This window comes from Schistocerca gregaria, chromosome 11, assembly GCF_023897955.1.
Source record: "Schistocerca gregaria isolate iqSchGreg1 chromosome 11, iqSchGreg1.2, whole genome shotgun sequence".
In the NCBI taxonomy this organism is placed as follows: Eukaryota; Metazoa; Arthropoda; class Insecta; order Orthoptera; family Acrididae; genus Schistocerca; species Schistocerca gregaria.
The window spans coordinates 106689950-106706425 of record NC_064930.1 but is presented as its reverse complement, the minus strand read 5'-3'; the positions used below and the strand labels follow the sequence as shown (position 1 = coordinate 106706425).

The 16476-nt window shown below is 40.3% G+C and overlaps 1 protein-coding gene across 6 annotated transcripts in view; it reads left to right on the top strand.

The window, feature by feature from the left end:
- LOC126295364 (uncharacterized) overlaps nucleotides 1-15178 on the top strand; it is a 44842-nt gene extending 29664 nt beyond the window's left edge. For 4 of the 6 annotated variants that reach the window (XR_007552466.1, XR_007552467.1, XM_049987844.1 and 1 more), the window contains one exon: nucleotides 14786-15178. Coding sequence is in view for 1 of the 6 variants with exons in the window: in XM_049987844.1 (XP_049843801.1) it covers nucleotides 14786-14810 (25 nt within the window). In the remaining 5 variants the exon portion in view is untranslated. Of the gene's footprint in view, nucleotides 1-4665; nucleotides 4895-14652; nucleotides 14703-14785 lie in introns of all 6 variants that reach the window. The other 2 variants (XR_007552469.1, XR_007552468.1) reach the window with 2 other exon arrangements.
- Nucleotides 15179-16476: the final 1298 nt, after the last annotated feature.

Here is a 16476-nt window from a genome sequence, read left to right as displayed (position 1 = left end):
ATGTACACACAAATTGAAATGTTGAGCCCCAATACTGCACTTGCTAGCTACATCTGGCATTGAATTTTGTAAGCCAAGTGAAAGAAAACAGCACACTGACAAAATGGCACTCTGACAGTACTGGCATCAGTAGGGCATAACAATAGGTCATTACCTCGATGTTCAAAACAAAGTTTGCTCCTTGTAGACCTCTAAAGACTTTTACAAGTTAACTCTCAGTTTCTTTTAAAACCACTGTTTGAAGTGCAGCTCTAAAAATGCACATAATAAACATATATCAATTGGATTCACATACAGGATGATTCTGAGATGATGCTACAAACTTTCAGGGATGATAGATAGGGGTAAATGTATCAGTTTGAAGTGGGGGGAGGGGGGGGGGGGGGTGGTCACTGGCCCACAAATAACGGAGCAATCATTCTGGTACTCTGATAGTGGACCTCTTCTATTACGAGCTCTTCACTTTCCATATTTTAGGAGGAGGTAGTGTGAACCAAAACAAGAAATAAAATGTGTAGCAAACACGGGTTCCAAAATGTGTGCCTTAAAAGCTATGAACACTAGATTAGTAGAAGAGATGTGTTTTCGCAGTAGCAAAAGTGAACAAGTGCTTGTAGACACAGTAGAGCCCATGCTTACTGGACTTTTTTCTTGTTTTGGTCCATACTACCTACTCCCAAGCTATGGTTTGGGAGTAGGTAGAGCTTGCAGTGGAAGAGCTCCACTGTCAGACGTATCAGAACAATTTTCACTTTTAACTTTCAACTCGGTCATTTCCGGACCAGGGTTCCTTACCTCATCATCCGTGAAAGTTTGTAAGATCGTCACAGAATCACCCTGTGTACTGAACCCTTAACATAGTCATAACAGAACTAACACACTAAACTTTAACAAAGCTAAATGTTGGCAACCTTACATCAATAGCTCTCACTTATATTCCACCATCTATTATAGAACCTCAATTCCAGTGCAGTAAATACTTAATAGCAATTGCATGCTGCCAACCTTCACAGATTAAACTTTCAATCAGACATTCCATTATTTTACACCACTTACAAGCAACACAGCTACAACATATTTAATAAATAATAAAAGCAAAGCTTAATAATAATTTTAAATAGAATATGAATGAGGAGCAACCTTGGTATCAATAATGAGCCCTTCACTTATGCTAGAGACAATTAGACCAACAGATATACTTTACCTAAGTGCAAGCTCATGCTTGCTAGGAGGCAGCGTTAAACCAGCTCAACCAATGTCACAAACATAATAGAAGAGGCAACTACGAAGGTAATTCCAAAACTAAGGTCTCATATTTTTTTATAAGTACAGAACTCTGTGTGGCAGTTGGTCACACTGTTACGAAGAGTGCTTCACGCACTGTGTGTAAACAGCACACGCCGCACTGAGGTGCTGTCTTGGCTTGGCAGCCATTAAGAATGGAGCTCCCTTTGGATGTTACCGCCAAGTGCGAATTGCGTGCATTTATTCCATTTTTTAACGCCGAGGGCTCTGCACCGTTTGAAATCCATTGGCGATAGATGGACGTGTATGGTGAGTCGTGCAGGGATGTCAAAAATGTTCGTAGGTGGTGTAGAGTGTTTGCAACTGGTCGGACCGAAATTCACGATGAACAAAGGAGTGGGAGACTGTCAATTTCTGAGGAGACAGTGTTGAAGGTTGAGCAAAGCAAATGTGAAGATCAGCAGATCACCCTGGATGATCTCTGCACATTTGGTTCCTGAGGTTTCCCGAAGCACCGCTCACAGAATTTTAACAGAAACATTGAAGTACCGGAAGATGTGCCAAGATGGGTCCCATGCATGCTGACTGAGGACCACTTGTGGCAAGGAGGTGATTCTTCCTGCGTATTTCTTCGCTGCCTTGAAGCCGAACAGGACAACTTTCTGGACTCAACTGTCACGGTTGACGAAACCTGGGCATACCATTTAACACCTAAGACCAAGCAACAATCGCACCAGTTCATAACTTTCTGAACAGGATGACGGCGAGCTGGCATGACGTGGGCATACAAAAACTGCCACAGCATCTACAAAAATGCATCAACAGAAATGGTGATTATGTCAAAAAAATAGCTAAACGTTCAAGCCGTAAACTGATGTAAACCATTGTAGAAATAAACAAGTCTGTGTACATATATAAAAATAGGAGTCCTTACTTTTGGGATTCCCCAGGTAAAAAGGACAGTGCCACCAAAAAGTGCAATGACAGTTTAAAGCAGCATTTCTCGTACGTTGACCAACCACAATTTCTGGCAGACAATGTCACTCATATACTGACTGATGAAGTGTCTGCCAAACTGTCCTACAGCAGTAAAGAGGAAAACAGACTAAATAGCCTCTATCAGAACAGAAGGCGTGGTAAGCATGGCAGGCTGATGACAACTTCAGCTCCGATAATCACTGGCGCGATGGCTTTTATTCTCTTGCAAGCCCAGCTGAGAATCTCGCTTAGCAAAATCCTGTCACTTCCACACCCATCCTTATCAGAATGTGACAGCCACAGCATCCAACAGGGCATCGTACTCCATACACGGTAGCAGAAAACAGATAGCCTGTACTCATCTGTAGCTCAGTACTGGCCTCAACGCTTGGCGGTCGCGTCTCCGTGACTACAGTACGTAGATTGGCAGCTAGCTGACCCACTCCATCAGATAGTCACTTCGTCACCTGCAGCAGATTGCTTGCTTAGACAACATACCAGCCAACGGTGCTTAGAATTCCTCTGTAGCCACAGATAACACCAGTCACGCAGCACTCACAGTAAGCCTTCTTTGAAATCGATAGGTACGGGCGTTCCTGGAACTGCTCAGTATAGTTTACAGACTGAACACACTGTGTTACTAAATGAAACAGACTGTGTTGCCTCTTATAAAAAGTCTCTGTATTTTGCGAATATTAAAATTTCCCAAATGTTGCTTTGAAAGAATAGCAGTAAAGATGATTTTATTTTTTATGTTGACTTATTGTGGGTCACCTAGACCCAACCATGCCATAATTAATAGTTAAATATATTCCACTTTCACACTCAAGTTTGTTGTTGCTGCATTGCTTTTCCAAATTAATCTTTCAGGTTATGATTGTCCATAGTCATCTTTTGATAACTGTTCAGACAGTAATACACACATCAAAAAAAAGTTTTGCATCACCTCGGTTCTGCGAGTTCCGGAACGTGTAGAGAAAATTGGAATAGAGATCAACATAAACACAATTTCTGCCCTTTTAATTACTCATGGAAACCACACATTGCATGTTGAACCACCATACAGCAAGACCTTCAGAGGTGGGGTCCAGATTACTGTACACACCAGTACCTCTAATACCCAGTAGCACGTCCTCTGGCATTGATGCCTGCCTGTATTCATCATGGCATACTATCCACAAGTTCATCAAGGCACTGTTGGTCCAGATTGTCCCACTCCTCAACGGCGATACGTCGTAGATCCCTCAGAGTGGTTGACGGGTTGCGTCATCCATAAACAGCTCTTTTCAATCTATCCCAGGCATGTTCGATAGGGTTCGTGTCTGGAGAATATGCTGGCCACTCTAGTCGAGCAATATCGTTATCCCGAAGGAGGTCATTCACAAGATGCGCATGATGGGGGTGCGAATTGTCATCTATAAAGACAAATGCCTCGCCAATACGCTGCCGATATGGTTGCACTATCGGTCGGAGGATGGCATTCACGTATTGTACAGCCGTTACGGCACTTTCCCTGACCACCACGGCATATGTTGGCCCTGCATTATGCCGCCCCCAAACAGCAAGGAACCTCCACTTTCCTGCACTTGCTGAAGTGTGTGTAAGGCGTTCAGCCTGACCGGGTTGCCTCCAAACGCATCTCCGATGGTCGTCTGGTTGAAGGCATACGCAACACTTATCAGTGAAGGGAACATGTTGCCAATTCTGAGTGGTCCATTCGGCATGTTGTTGGGGCCATCTATGCTTCGCTGCATGGTGTTGAAGTTGCTAAGATGGACCTCGCCATGGACGTCGGCAGTGAAGTTGCGCATCATGCAGCCTATTGCGCACAACATCCTGTGATGGCACGAGAAGCATTATTCAATATGGCATTGCTTTCAGAATTCCTCTGAGCCATAATCTGTAGGTAGTGGTCATCCACTGCAGTAGTAGCCCTTGGGCGGCCTGAGTGAGGCATGTCATCGACAGTTCCTGTCTCTCTGTATCTCCTCCATGTCCGAACAACGTTGTTTAGCTTCACTCTGAGATGCCTGAACACTTTTTTTGTTGAGAGCCCTTCCTGGCACAAAGTAACAATGCGGATGTGATTGAACCACGAGCCGTGTACGTCCTTCCTGGGTGGAATGACTGGAACTGATCGGCTGTTGGACGCCCTTCGTCTAATAGGCGCTGCTCATGCATGGTTGTTTACATCTTTGGGTAGTTTTAGTGACATCTCTGAACAGTGAAAGGGACTGTGTCTGTGATACAATATCCACAATCGACATCTGTCTTCCCGAGTTCTGGGAATCGGGGTGGTGCAAAACTTTTTTTGATGGGTGTATATTCTGTCAGTGGAAACTACTGACTGACAACAATGGTTTCATGCATAATCACATGCACCTTCCACAAATAAACCTTATTGTTGCTCACTATTACCTTCATACCATTCACTTTTTTCAGATCTTTTGTGCATGAAATGTATGACAGCAAAGTTAGTTCCAAAGTTGAACTTCAACCAAAGATGACATTCTGAGACATCGCTGAGGAATTGGCGAATTAAGTTGACAATGATCCAGAATTTCTAAAGAAGGTTAAGAGGGTGACAAAACATGGTTATATGGGTATGATGTCGAAGCTGAGAACCAGTGGTAACTGCTTGAAGAGCTAAGACCAAAAGAAGTTCGAAAAGGTAAAACACGTGTGAAGGTTCTTCTCACTGTTTTTACTGATAACAATGATATGTGCATCATGAATTCCTGCGTTATGGTTGTAGTCAATAAGGAATACTACATGGAAGTTATGCATTATTTGCATAAAGCTATCTGAAGGAAATGACTGGAGTTGTGGCAAAAGCAGTGGTGGATATTGGGTGGTGGTGGTGGTGGTGGTGGTGGTGGTGGTGGTGATTCTGCTCACACCTCAATACTTGTTAATGATTTTTTGGTGAAAGGGTAAGACTGCTATGTTGCCTCAGCCTCCATATTCACCGGACATGGCCCCTCTGCAACTTCTTTCTATTCCCAAGACTGTAGAGAACTGTGAAAAGATGTTGTTTTGCCACCAAAATCATTGAAGATTCTATTTTTACAAAAAGTGAGATCCAGAAGTGCTTCCAAGATTGAAAAAAGTGCTGGCACAAGTGTGTTATATCTGAGGGGGATGTTGATGAATAAATGTAGATTCTTTAAGAAAAGCAAAAATTCTCATTAATTTTTGATCACACCTGCAACTATTTAAATAATTTGTGGTGCAACCATTCCATGTGAAACCCAAATTATGACATTCTACTCACAAACTGGAGTGTTTGACAGGTAATACTTGGGTGTTGTTGAACGTAAAATAAGTGAGTCACTGCCCTGCTGGAGAAAAGTGCAGCCAGCTCCAAAAGTTCCAGAGAACAAGAAATGCACAGGGAATACTGTTTACTGTATCATAATACTAGTACCTCTTGCAGTGACTTTCATGGACCACTTAAGTCAATTTTATAAAAAGAGTTTCTTAGTGCCTTGTTGGCTGAGTACTACTTCTTGGAAATGACCTTTCCCATTGCTTGTTTGTTGGTATCAGTTTGTAATCTGTGCCTTTGAGTTTCTTAATTTTTAACTGTTCTGTTTTTATAAGTCTTCTGTCGTGATTTGTATTGTATGTGTATTTGCAGTTGCCTTATAATTTCCACTATTTCCATAATCCTTTTCATGTTGCTCTTACTGTTCCAGAATTCCTCTCTTTTTGTCCAGACTCCTCTTTCCTCTTCCTTTTATTGGATGCCCAAAGAAACAAATTGTGTTTTCTCCTGATTGTGCTCATGACTAGTTCCACTTCATTGTAGAATCTAGTCTCAAAAACCCTTTTCTAGGTATTTTTTGTTGTGCATGTTCTGATTAGTCTTTGTTCTAATTTAAGTTCGTAGTATCCTCTGTAAGTTATCTGGAAGTTCTGCAGGACATTCACTTTCCTGCTTTAGTTGCAAATGCAGTGTTAGTTGTTTTTTAAGTGATTTCATTTACAAATTTTATTCCTGGTTGTGTAAGTTTTGTATTGTATTTAATTTTGTGACTTGAGGGGCTACATTGTAAGCACTTTTTATTACATTGTCCGCAGCTCGTGGTCGTGCGGTAGCTTTCTCGCTTCCCATGCCCGGGTTCCTGGGTTTGATTCCCGGTGGGGTCTGGGATTTTCTCTGCCTCGAGATGACTGGGTGTTGTGTGATGACCTTAGGCTAGTTAGGTTTAAGTAGTTCTAATATCTAGGGGACTGATGACCATAGATGTTAAGTCCCATAGTGCTCAGAGCCATTTTTTTTATTATATGTTGTGCTTCTTTCAGTTGGTTTATTCAAGTAGACTATAATCAGTATAGTTGAGAAGAGGGTTGATTCTTTTGAAATGTGGTGGGACAAAAGAATGCAGCATATTAGATGGGTACACTTGATAATGAATTAAAAAGTATTGAACTGAATTAGGGAGAGTAGAGCTATATGACACAAATAAGCTAAAATTCGAAAGGTTGCTACAACTGACTGTCGCTACCACAGATAAAATTGAAGTACATCTTACAGAGATACTAGTGACGAACATACAGATTGTTTAAAATGGAAGGTATTACTTTACTGGAGATTGTTACATTTAACAAAAATGAAAAGTAAAGTTGGTTTTACTATTGTAATGTAACATTCACATAACTGAAACCTAATTTAATAAAGGTGGAAGAGAAAATTTTGCTTGGTCATTTGAAACTAAGCTGGCATTCAGTGTCGTATGTTCATTGGCTTCAAGTATTTTCACTGAGGTCACCTGTCGGCATTTCAAAACAATAAGGGTTGTTTCATACTTATCGAGCTGGCAAGCTAATGGTGCTGGGTGCATGGTTGTCCAGTGGGGGCTATTTGCATCAGCACTACATTCGTACAACTGGTGCAGTAGCTTGCGTGATGGAATGCTGCAGCTGCAGTATGTCACATGTTTACAGTGTACGTATATTCCTAAATTTTGACAAACAATTAAGCAAAGGGATGACCTGTATGCTCTCTCTTAAATGCCTGAAGACAAGAAGAAGTAGTAAGATGTGATGGGTTCATCCAACCAGCGTGAGGAGAGACAATGTTGAGGCATTCTTAATACTTTTAGAGAACTTTAGAAATGGTACCAATACTTTTTTCCACTATTTTAGGATAAATGTGCAAATTTTTGATGATCTATATGTAAAAGCAAAGGATTCAATTCAGTGCTGAAACATTCTTCGGAGAACATATCCAGCCCATACTCTTGTTGGCAGTCACCAATGAGTGGAAATTTTTATTTGTATTTCAAAGGGCTTTAATAATGCTATGTATTATTAAAAGTTCTGAGAACCTAAGACATATATATCAGTAGAGAAACCTCAAATTCAAAACTAATTTTAAGGAAAAACTTCAAATATTTAAATTTGGAAACTGAATGAATAAATATGTTAGGTTTTTAGTGGTGAATACGCACAACTGCGTGATGCGGTATTTTGAAAGGGATGTGTGAATGTTTTCACTTCTTGTCAGCAGACAAGAAATATGTGACCTGTTGAGGCCTCTTTTGGCTATTGCCTGAGATGTCCTACACATTTTGCAGTAAGCTACTTTTTTGTAAATACTGGATTTAAAAAAATGAAAATTCCCTCTTTCTCTAGTCATCAAGAAAAGCTGTATATCTAATAATAGCTTCTTACTGTAGAAATGGAATGAAACAAAGAAAGTATAAGCATGCTTACTGAGGCACTGAGTAAGGAAAGGTGTCTATATGGTCGCCTAGATACACTGTACCAAAATAAAATATAGCCACAAATGTTGGAGTCTGAGTTTATACAATTTATGTAAATGTGTATATAATTTACTTTTGATATGTGTACACATGACTGTTGTTGGTGAAAGTACCTCTTGTGTTTAATTTGATTGTATCTTTCGAATTAGTTCAGCACGCCAGAAAGAATAGTGTTGAGAGAAATGTTGGAGCAGTTGTGATGGCTCCATCAATTGAAGACTACAGACATTTTTCAGCCTTGTGGTCACACTATTGTGAAATATCTTCCATCATTACTCTGTCACTTGCATGAATACCATCATGTACAATCAATTGCAGCTTCTCAGAACAAGATGCATCCATTCTGAGAAAGTTCCTAAATTCCTGTGGATGTTCGAGCCTCAGCTTCTTCATTAACAGGGGGTATATGTCGTGCTTTCACCCCTTCTTCCTAGCCAGGGTCTAGCCAAACTGTCACTCCTGGCATTATGTAATCATTCGTCGTCATTCTAATAACTGTGGTGGCCATTGTCATGGCAAGTGCTGCATAGATAATTGCGTGAAACATAAATGTAGATAATCATTTGCTTGTACCAGCATAACATAAAACAAACATTTTAGTCCATAATTCAGTATAGCGATAATGTAATTTCACGATAACTGCACAAGATCATTATAACTGCTCAAGATAACAATAATTGCATAATAAATACTAACCTATATCTCTTAAAAAGTTTTTTAATGAGTAAGCGGCACCATTAGAAAGAGATCAACGTTAACAAGCCTACAGTTGAAAGAGATCAATGTAAACGAGTCTACAGTTCCGAATATTTGCTCTCGGCACTGGGGCGGACTTGTATACGTTAGGTGCACAGTTTAATCTGGCATACGGAACTGTCGGCATTTCCAGACTTGTACTCTTGGAGCTCTGCTGCAGACTTTCATACAATAGGTGTACCATGTAATAGGGGCCTTATAGCAGCTTGGCTTTTGCTTCATGGGCTAATTATTTCAATTTTGTCTTGTTTTCTTTTTTAAAAAATTTGTGTTGGTTTTTTAATGTAATTAGTACTTTACAGTTTACTTCCACCACAAAGTAGATAAGAACTATTTAGACACATATTTCACAATAAAGATACAGAAACAATGAAAACTATAACAAAATACATCAAATACCATCAGAATTGAATGACAACAATGCCCACAGCTGCCATTCCATTTCTCAGCAGAGAGACTAGTCTGAAACGCCCCCAAATAAAATGTCACACTGTGCAGTATATGGGTGGATTTCTGCTAGAAGGTGTTCTGCAAAGGTTAAATCTCCCTATCTTAGTCTTTAGCTTCTCTCCTGTTAGGAAAACCTAATTGCAGCATTTCTCGGCATATACATTTCTACAGGGCTTGCAAGTGACTTTATACAAACTGCTTTGTGCCGAAGTATCATTTCATCTCTGCTTTTGAATAGTACCTTAGCTGTTTTACTTGTATTGCAAAATGCAGCTCTGTAGTGGAGCGACTTTTAACTGTTTTGCAATGCTATCAGAAATTTTGACAACATATGGGATAGTTTATCATTTCTTGTAACAGCTCACTGTTTCCTGTTGATCAACATACACAAAAAAGATGTAATTTTACTCAGATTTCCTTTTTCATAGAATTTTATCAATCAAGTGAGAGCTTTAGCCATTATTTTATTATTTGATATGGTCAAACTCAACTGTTGTGTTAAAGCTGTGGATTCAGGAAAACCCTTAATATTGGTGCATAAGTTCATAGTGTTTTTGTTTTGCATGTTTGTATGCTAGTTGATACGGGTTTATTTATCGATTGTAGTTTTTTATTTGTTCACTGTTTGCTACTTGATTTTACATATTGTCATTTGGAGATAGTGAGTAAAGCTGTGGATGCTAGAAAATGGAGTACCAAGTGAGAAAGCAGAATATTTCTTACAGATACTTCTGTTTGAGTTCAGTAGAAGGGAGACAGCAGCAGAGGCAGCCAGAAACGTTTGTGCCGTGTACAGGGATAATGTCATTGGACAGAGCACAGCAAGAAAATGGTTTTCTCACTTTGCGGAGGATTGTTTTGACATTAGTGACTCTCCATGTTCACAGAGGCCTTCAGGGTTCGGTGAAGATAATTTAATGCATTAATCCAGAGTGATCCACATCACTGTACTGGAGAACTGGCAGTTGTGGTGAACTGTGGTCATTACACCATCATGTGATATTTGCACGCAATGGGGCAGATTAAAAAATCGGGCCTAAGTGTACTGCATGCTCTAAGCCAAAATCACAAAAAACCAGCGGGTGGCCATATGTTCCTCTCTGCTTTCTTGTCATCGAGTGGCTCATGAACGACACTGATTATTCCTGTTCTGTATCGCTGCTGGCAGTGGCAGATACGTATGGGGAGCACGGGTTATGTGCACCCCCTCCTCCTTTGCAGGGCTGTCCGTGCTGCCCCCTTAAATTTATTGTCCTATTGATGATGTAATTAACCATTTTGCCAAGAAGAATAGGCACATAGGGTTCATCGTTTAAGAAAGAGAACCAAAATACTAATTTTTTTGTATTGTAAGAAGTCATTGTCTTGTATATGTGTATAATCAGTATAAATAAACCTTTGTCAAACTGTGCATTTGACTTGATTTTTTTTTTTTTTTTTTTATTACGGTACAATTTAACGTATCTCAAGATCTTTAGTGCCACCTCTTTGAGATTTTTCTGTATCCACCACTGGCTGCTGGCAAAGAGAAGTGGTGTTCTTATGCTAACTAAAGGGGAAAAAAGGAACGATTGAGCCCAAATAATGCAAGAGCTTTCCATACAGTGACCTGTGCACATCCACAAAAGATAGTGTTATGCATCTGGTGGAACAGAAACGGTGTAGTGTACTAAGAGTTACTTCCCTGAGGTGTAACAACCACTGTCAACAACAACAACAGCAGCAACAACAACAACGACCAGGAAGACTGTATGAAGTGATGCTACTCCACGATACTGCCTGCCCATGTTACGCTAGACTGAAGAAACACACTATACAAGAGTGGGTCGGGAAGTCATTCTGCACCCATCTTATTCACTTGATCCTCTGCATTCTCAGATTTTCACCTTTCCCGCTCTCTTTCGAACAACCTTCAAAGGACATTCTTTTCAAAAGAAACTGTGCACCGAACATGTTTCCACGAGTTCAAAACCTCAAAACAGTGCATTTTCTACAGTCACGGAATGGATAAGTCACTCTCGCATTGGCAAACTGTTGTAAATAGTGAAAGAGAATACATTAAGGATGACTAAAGTCTCTGTTATTTGTAGCTGTTCTGTTTATTAAATTTGTGGAAAAATGGTATGAACATATGCACCAGCCTAATAATAATTATCATAAATGTAATTTTATTGATTACTTTGTTTTGGCTTGTCTACAAGCAATCTTTCGATCTGAAATTTAGAAAATTGCATCTAACAAATACAGTAATGTAAATTGTTAATATAAAAGTTCCATCACAAAAAACTTTGATTAGTGTGCAACTGCCAACCAGCAGAACACATCATCATAATTTGCATGAGCAGGAGATTTTGTTACACAATCTAATGGAACTGTGATGTAAATTATCCTAAAAATATATTTGTTGTATGTATGTAGTATGTTAACCGGGAACCTAGAAACGACGGAGAGGCTCCGTCCCCGCTGCAGCCGCAGTGGTCCACAACCCCACAACGACTACCGCAGTCCACTTCACCCCTCCGCCGCCCCACACCGAACCCAGGGTTATTGTGCGGTTCGGGTCCCGGTGGACCCCGCAGGGAACGTCTCACACCAGACGAGTGTAACCCCTATGTTTGTGTGGTAGAGAAATGGTGGCGTACGCGTACGTGGAGAACTTGTTCGCGCAGCAATCGCCGACACTGTGTAGCTGAGGCGGAATAAGGGGAACCAGCTCGCATTTGCTGAGGCAGGTGGAAAACCGCCTGAAAACCATCCATAGACTGGCCGCCTCACCGGACCTCGACACAAGTCCGCCGGGTGGATTGGTGCCGGGGACCAGGCACTCTTTCCCACTCCGGAAAGCCATGCATTAGACTGATCGGCTAACCGGGTGGGCTAAAATATTTTTACATTGTGACAATATTATAGTGCAAGAATACGTAACAAGGAAATTTACATTCGAGACTACAACTGTTAACCAGAATAAACTGTTGTGATATGTAATGTAAACTGACATAATATGCCAGTTTTTCACATTAATTATTATAAAGTAGCATTGTAAGTAATTACTGCTACGCAGACAAGTTTTCATTGCCTACCATCAACAAGTGAGTGTAATCCTGTGACTAGCAAGTGCCCAACCTGCGGCAGGCAGAAGGCTACACAGTGCTATGCATCATGGCTTACAGGAAGATGAGTTCTGCCAGATGGTGCTAATAATTACTTCCTGTAAGTCTCAAAGTATAGCACTGGTTTGTCTTTTGCCTACTGCAGCCTGAGCACTTCCTCGTCCACCGAAGCTTGTGTCACGAGTGACACGTGATATTTATGTTCACATACAGTGGTTACACAGTACTAGTTTCTAATGCGAAACGTGTCTCTTTCTACAGTCCATAACACTCATTACTTATTGAGGTTACTTTAGAATAATGTAATGTGGAAAACACGATCTCGGTGTCCACATATGAAAGGTGTTAGATTCTGCACTGTGTATTATATATATGATGATATTTTATTCGGTCTAAGAGTTACAGTCTCTCTGTACGTTTCCTTGTTACATATTCTCGCTTATTCTCATGATTTAAATCTGGTTTTAGGATAATTTGGATCATTGTTCTGTTAGATTGATGAGGGTCTATCAAATAGTAAAGCCTCCTATTTTTCTCCCTGCATGTTCAAAAAATTTGAACATGACACTATTACACAATGCTTTATCTCCAGTCCACTGCAGTGCTAATTTTCTGCATCAGCAGATGCCACCAGTGCAGTCACTTGTGAAGTGGCTGACATCGATGTTCGTATTAAACAGCATTCTGTGACAGAATTCTCGAATACAGAATGCCCATTCGCTTTCATGAGAGACTGGAAAAATATTTACAGTGATGCAACAATGGATATTAGTGCTGTCAGGTGACAGGTTGTCGCTGTAATGAAGCTGAAGAACAAACGTCGTTTGCTGACGAAACGCAGAACGGAAGGCCGATGACCTCAGTGACTCCACACAGCATTCAGCGACTAAATGACGTCATTCGTGTTGCCCAGCAAGTGACTTGCAAGTGATTTGTGTCATATTAGCTCACTCAGTGAAAGCAGTGTGGTGACAGTTATTCAACAGCTAGGATGCTCAAAGATTTGTGCAACTTGGATACCGAGAATGTTAACTGACCAGAATAAAAGACGGGGAGAGGGGGGGGGGGGGGGAATTGCCTCCCATCTCTGGTAGTATTTCTGTCAGGAGGGGGAGGACTTTCTGAAAAAATTGTGACTCGCAATTAGCGGAACAAACACTGGTAGCAGTTACTTCTGTAAAATATCTGGGAGTATGCGTGCGGAATGATTTGAAGTGGAATGATGATATAAAATTAATTGTTCGTAAGGTGGGTACCAAGTTCAGACTCATTGGGAGAGTCCTTAGAAAATGTAGTCCATCAGCAAAGGAGGTGGCATACAAAACACTCGTTTGACCTATACTTGAGTATTGCTCACCAGTGTGGGATCTGTACCAGGTTGGGTTGACTGAGGAGATAGAGAAGATCCAAAGAAGAGCGGCGCGTTTTGTCACAGGGTTATTTGGTAAGGAGATGTTTAGCAAACTCAAGTGGCAGACTCTGCAAGAAAGGTGCTCTGCACCGCGGTGTAGCTTGCTCGCCAGGTTTCAAGAGCGTGCGTTTCTGGATGAGGTATCGAATTTATTGCTGCCCTGTACTTATACCTCCTGAGGAGATCACAAATGTAAAATTAGAGACATTCAAGTGCTCACGGAGGCTTGCCGGCAGTCGTTCTTCCCGCGAACCATTCGTGACTGGTACAGGAAAGGGAGGTAATGCTGGGGCACATAAAGTGCCCTTCGCCACACACCGTTGGGTGGCTTGCGGAGTGTAAATGTAGATGTAGATGTAAATATGGGTTCATTGTTTAGATTGAGAATCAGACACAATCAGTGGCTTCAGAAGCACGACCATCCTTTTTACCTCACTGAAATATATACCATTGTTAAAAGAGGGACCAAAACTGTGGATTTAAAAAAAAAAAAAAAAAAAAAAAAAAAAAAAAAAAAAAAAAAAAAAAAAAAAAAAAAGCTTTGCTTTTTGACTGACCATGGTATAACATACGATCCTCTTCATACCAATAATGGTAATGTGTCCTGCCATTTGGCAGTTGTACACTAATTAGTATATTTAGTTTTGGTATGTATTGTGTGATTAAACTTTTATAGTAACTCTTACAATCTTTGCACTTCTTAGATGATGTTTCTCTATTACAGAGCTGAAGATGGCTTGCAGATAAGCCAAAACTAGTAACCAATAAAATTACATTTGTGATCTTGACTATTAGGGTTTTTCTGAATCCACAGCTTTAGCCATTAGTGCAAGCTATAAGTTTGCCTGTGGTTCAATTTGTGAGAGAGGTGTGGATAATGGGATTGAAATAAGTTGGTACACCATATAATGAATTCTTTTCTGTATAACAGTCCAAGAAACATACAGAAAAGCCTGTTCCATTGTGAAGTTTCACGATTAAGTAAATAATAACACCAGGAAAGTGTTTCCTTTTTTATATTATCTTATATTTTCATTTTCGTAATACTCTGTTCTCTGTTTCAGGGTTCTGTACCTTTTGCTGAGATAGCTGCCCGGCCTATAGGGTAGCAAGTGATGATTCTACTGAGACAGTTCGATTGGAAGTGCAACAGAGTGACACTAACGATATTCTGCACTGTACCAGTGCTGCCTCATCCTCGGACGATTCCGTAACGAGTCGACTTCGGGCAGTTATACAGATTGCAACTGCTGTCCCATTCTGGTCTGCTCCCAGTGTTTAGTTCTGTGCTATTACTGAACAGTATAAGTATACTACAGTTGAGTGTTGATGATGTAAAGGAATAAAAATAACCAGATGTAACCTTTCACTGGCTTTCTGTGCATCTTATCTTGTATGTCAACAGTACGTGTTGTTTGGTCAGTACACTTTGTAATATATTAAAGGGACTTGTTATAGACTATCCTTATTACTTACCAACTTTGATCCAGCAGCCATGATACAGATTAGACATTACTGTAATGGAAAATACTTGGTTTATTTGTTTGTTTATTGAGACTTTCCTCAGTAGAGAGGTTTCTCTACAACATAGCAGTACACATTATGAAGCTAGGCAGTCATTGGTGTCCCCCACCCCCACCCCTCCCTCCCATCTCCTTCTCTGTCCATTTTCCAGCCTAATAACATTTGTAGTATTGGTACATCACTTTACCACTACACTTTTTTCGATCCATCACATCCTGTGTTACTTCTTCCACTTCCGTTATCTTTATCACTTTGGTGTTCCTTACATGGCCTGCTTTGAAATCCTTGTTGACTTCTCCATTAATTCATCTCTAACACTTTGAGCTTGTTCATATGTCTTTTATTAGATGTTCAGGTCTCTGCTCAACAGTGAACTCCAAACTCTAATGTCGACTTGAATATTCGTGACATCCCTGCTGCACAAAATTGACTTGCTTCTATTACTGATTCTTTTAACAGTTTCGAAATTTGTATTTTGCTCTTCTTTTTGACATGGATCCCAGGTAGCAAAATGTGTTGAGCTTTTTTATTTTCTCCCCATTCGTGTACCGTTCATCCAGATCATTAAAAAGGTACTCTGTTTCTTGATAACTAATGTGCAAACCCTATTTTTTATATTTCATTGCTCGCTGATTATATACATCATTTGCATCCGCCCCACCTCGTATGACTATGACTTGGTTATCAGCAAATATTTACTATATTTATATTTGTAGGTATGTTCAATTTGCAATATCTAGCCCCCATTCTCTTACATTTACGAGGTCATTTCCTGAGATATATATATAAACAAAGATTCCAAGACTTACCAAGCGGGAAAGCGCCGGCAGACAGGCACATGAACAAAACACACAAACACACACACAGAATTACTAGCTTTCGCAACCGATGGTTGCTTCTTCAGGAAGGAGAGAGAAAGACGAAAGGATGTGGGTTTTATGGGAGAGGGTAAGGAGTCATTCCAATCCCGGGAGCAGAAAGACTTCCCTCAGGGGAAAAAAAGGACAGGTGTACACTCGCACACACACACATATCCATCCGCCATGTGGAAGTTTCTTTCTATTTTATTTATATGTATATATATTTGGAATAGGAGTGATGACATGGGCCAGTCTTGTACAAGGAAAAATCAGAAAGTCTTTGCCTCTATATTTTTTATTGAAATTATAGCTGTAAATGTGAAGTCAACATATCCATTCCCAGCGTTGTGCCTTTCTTGGTTCGTGACAGC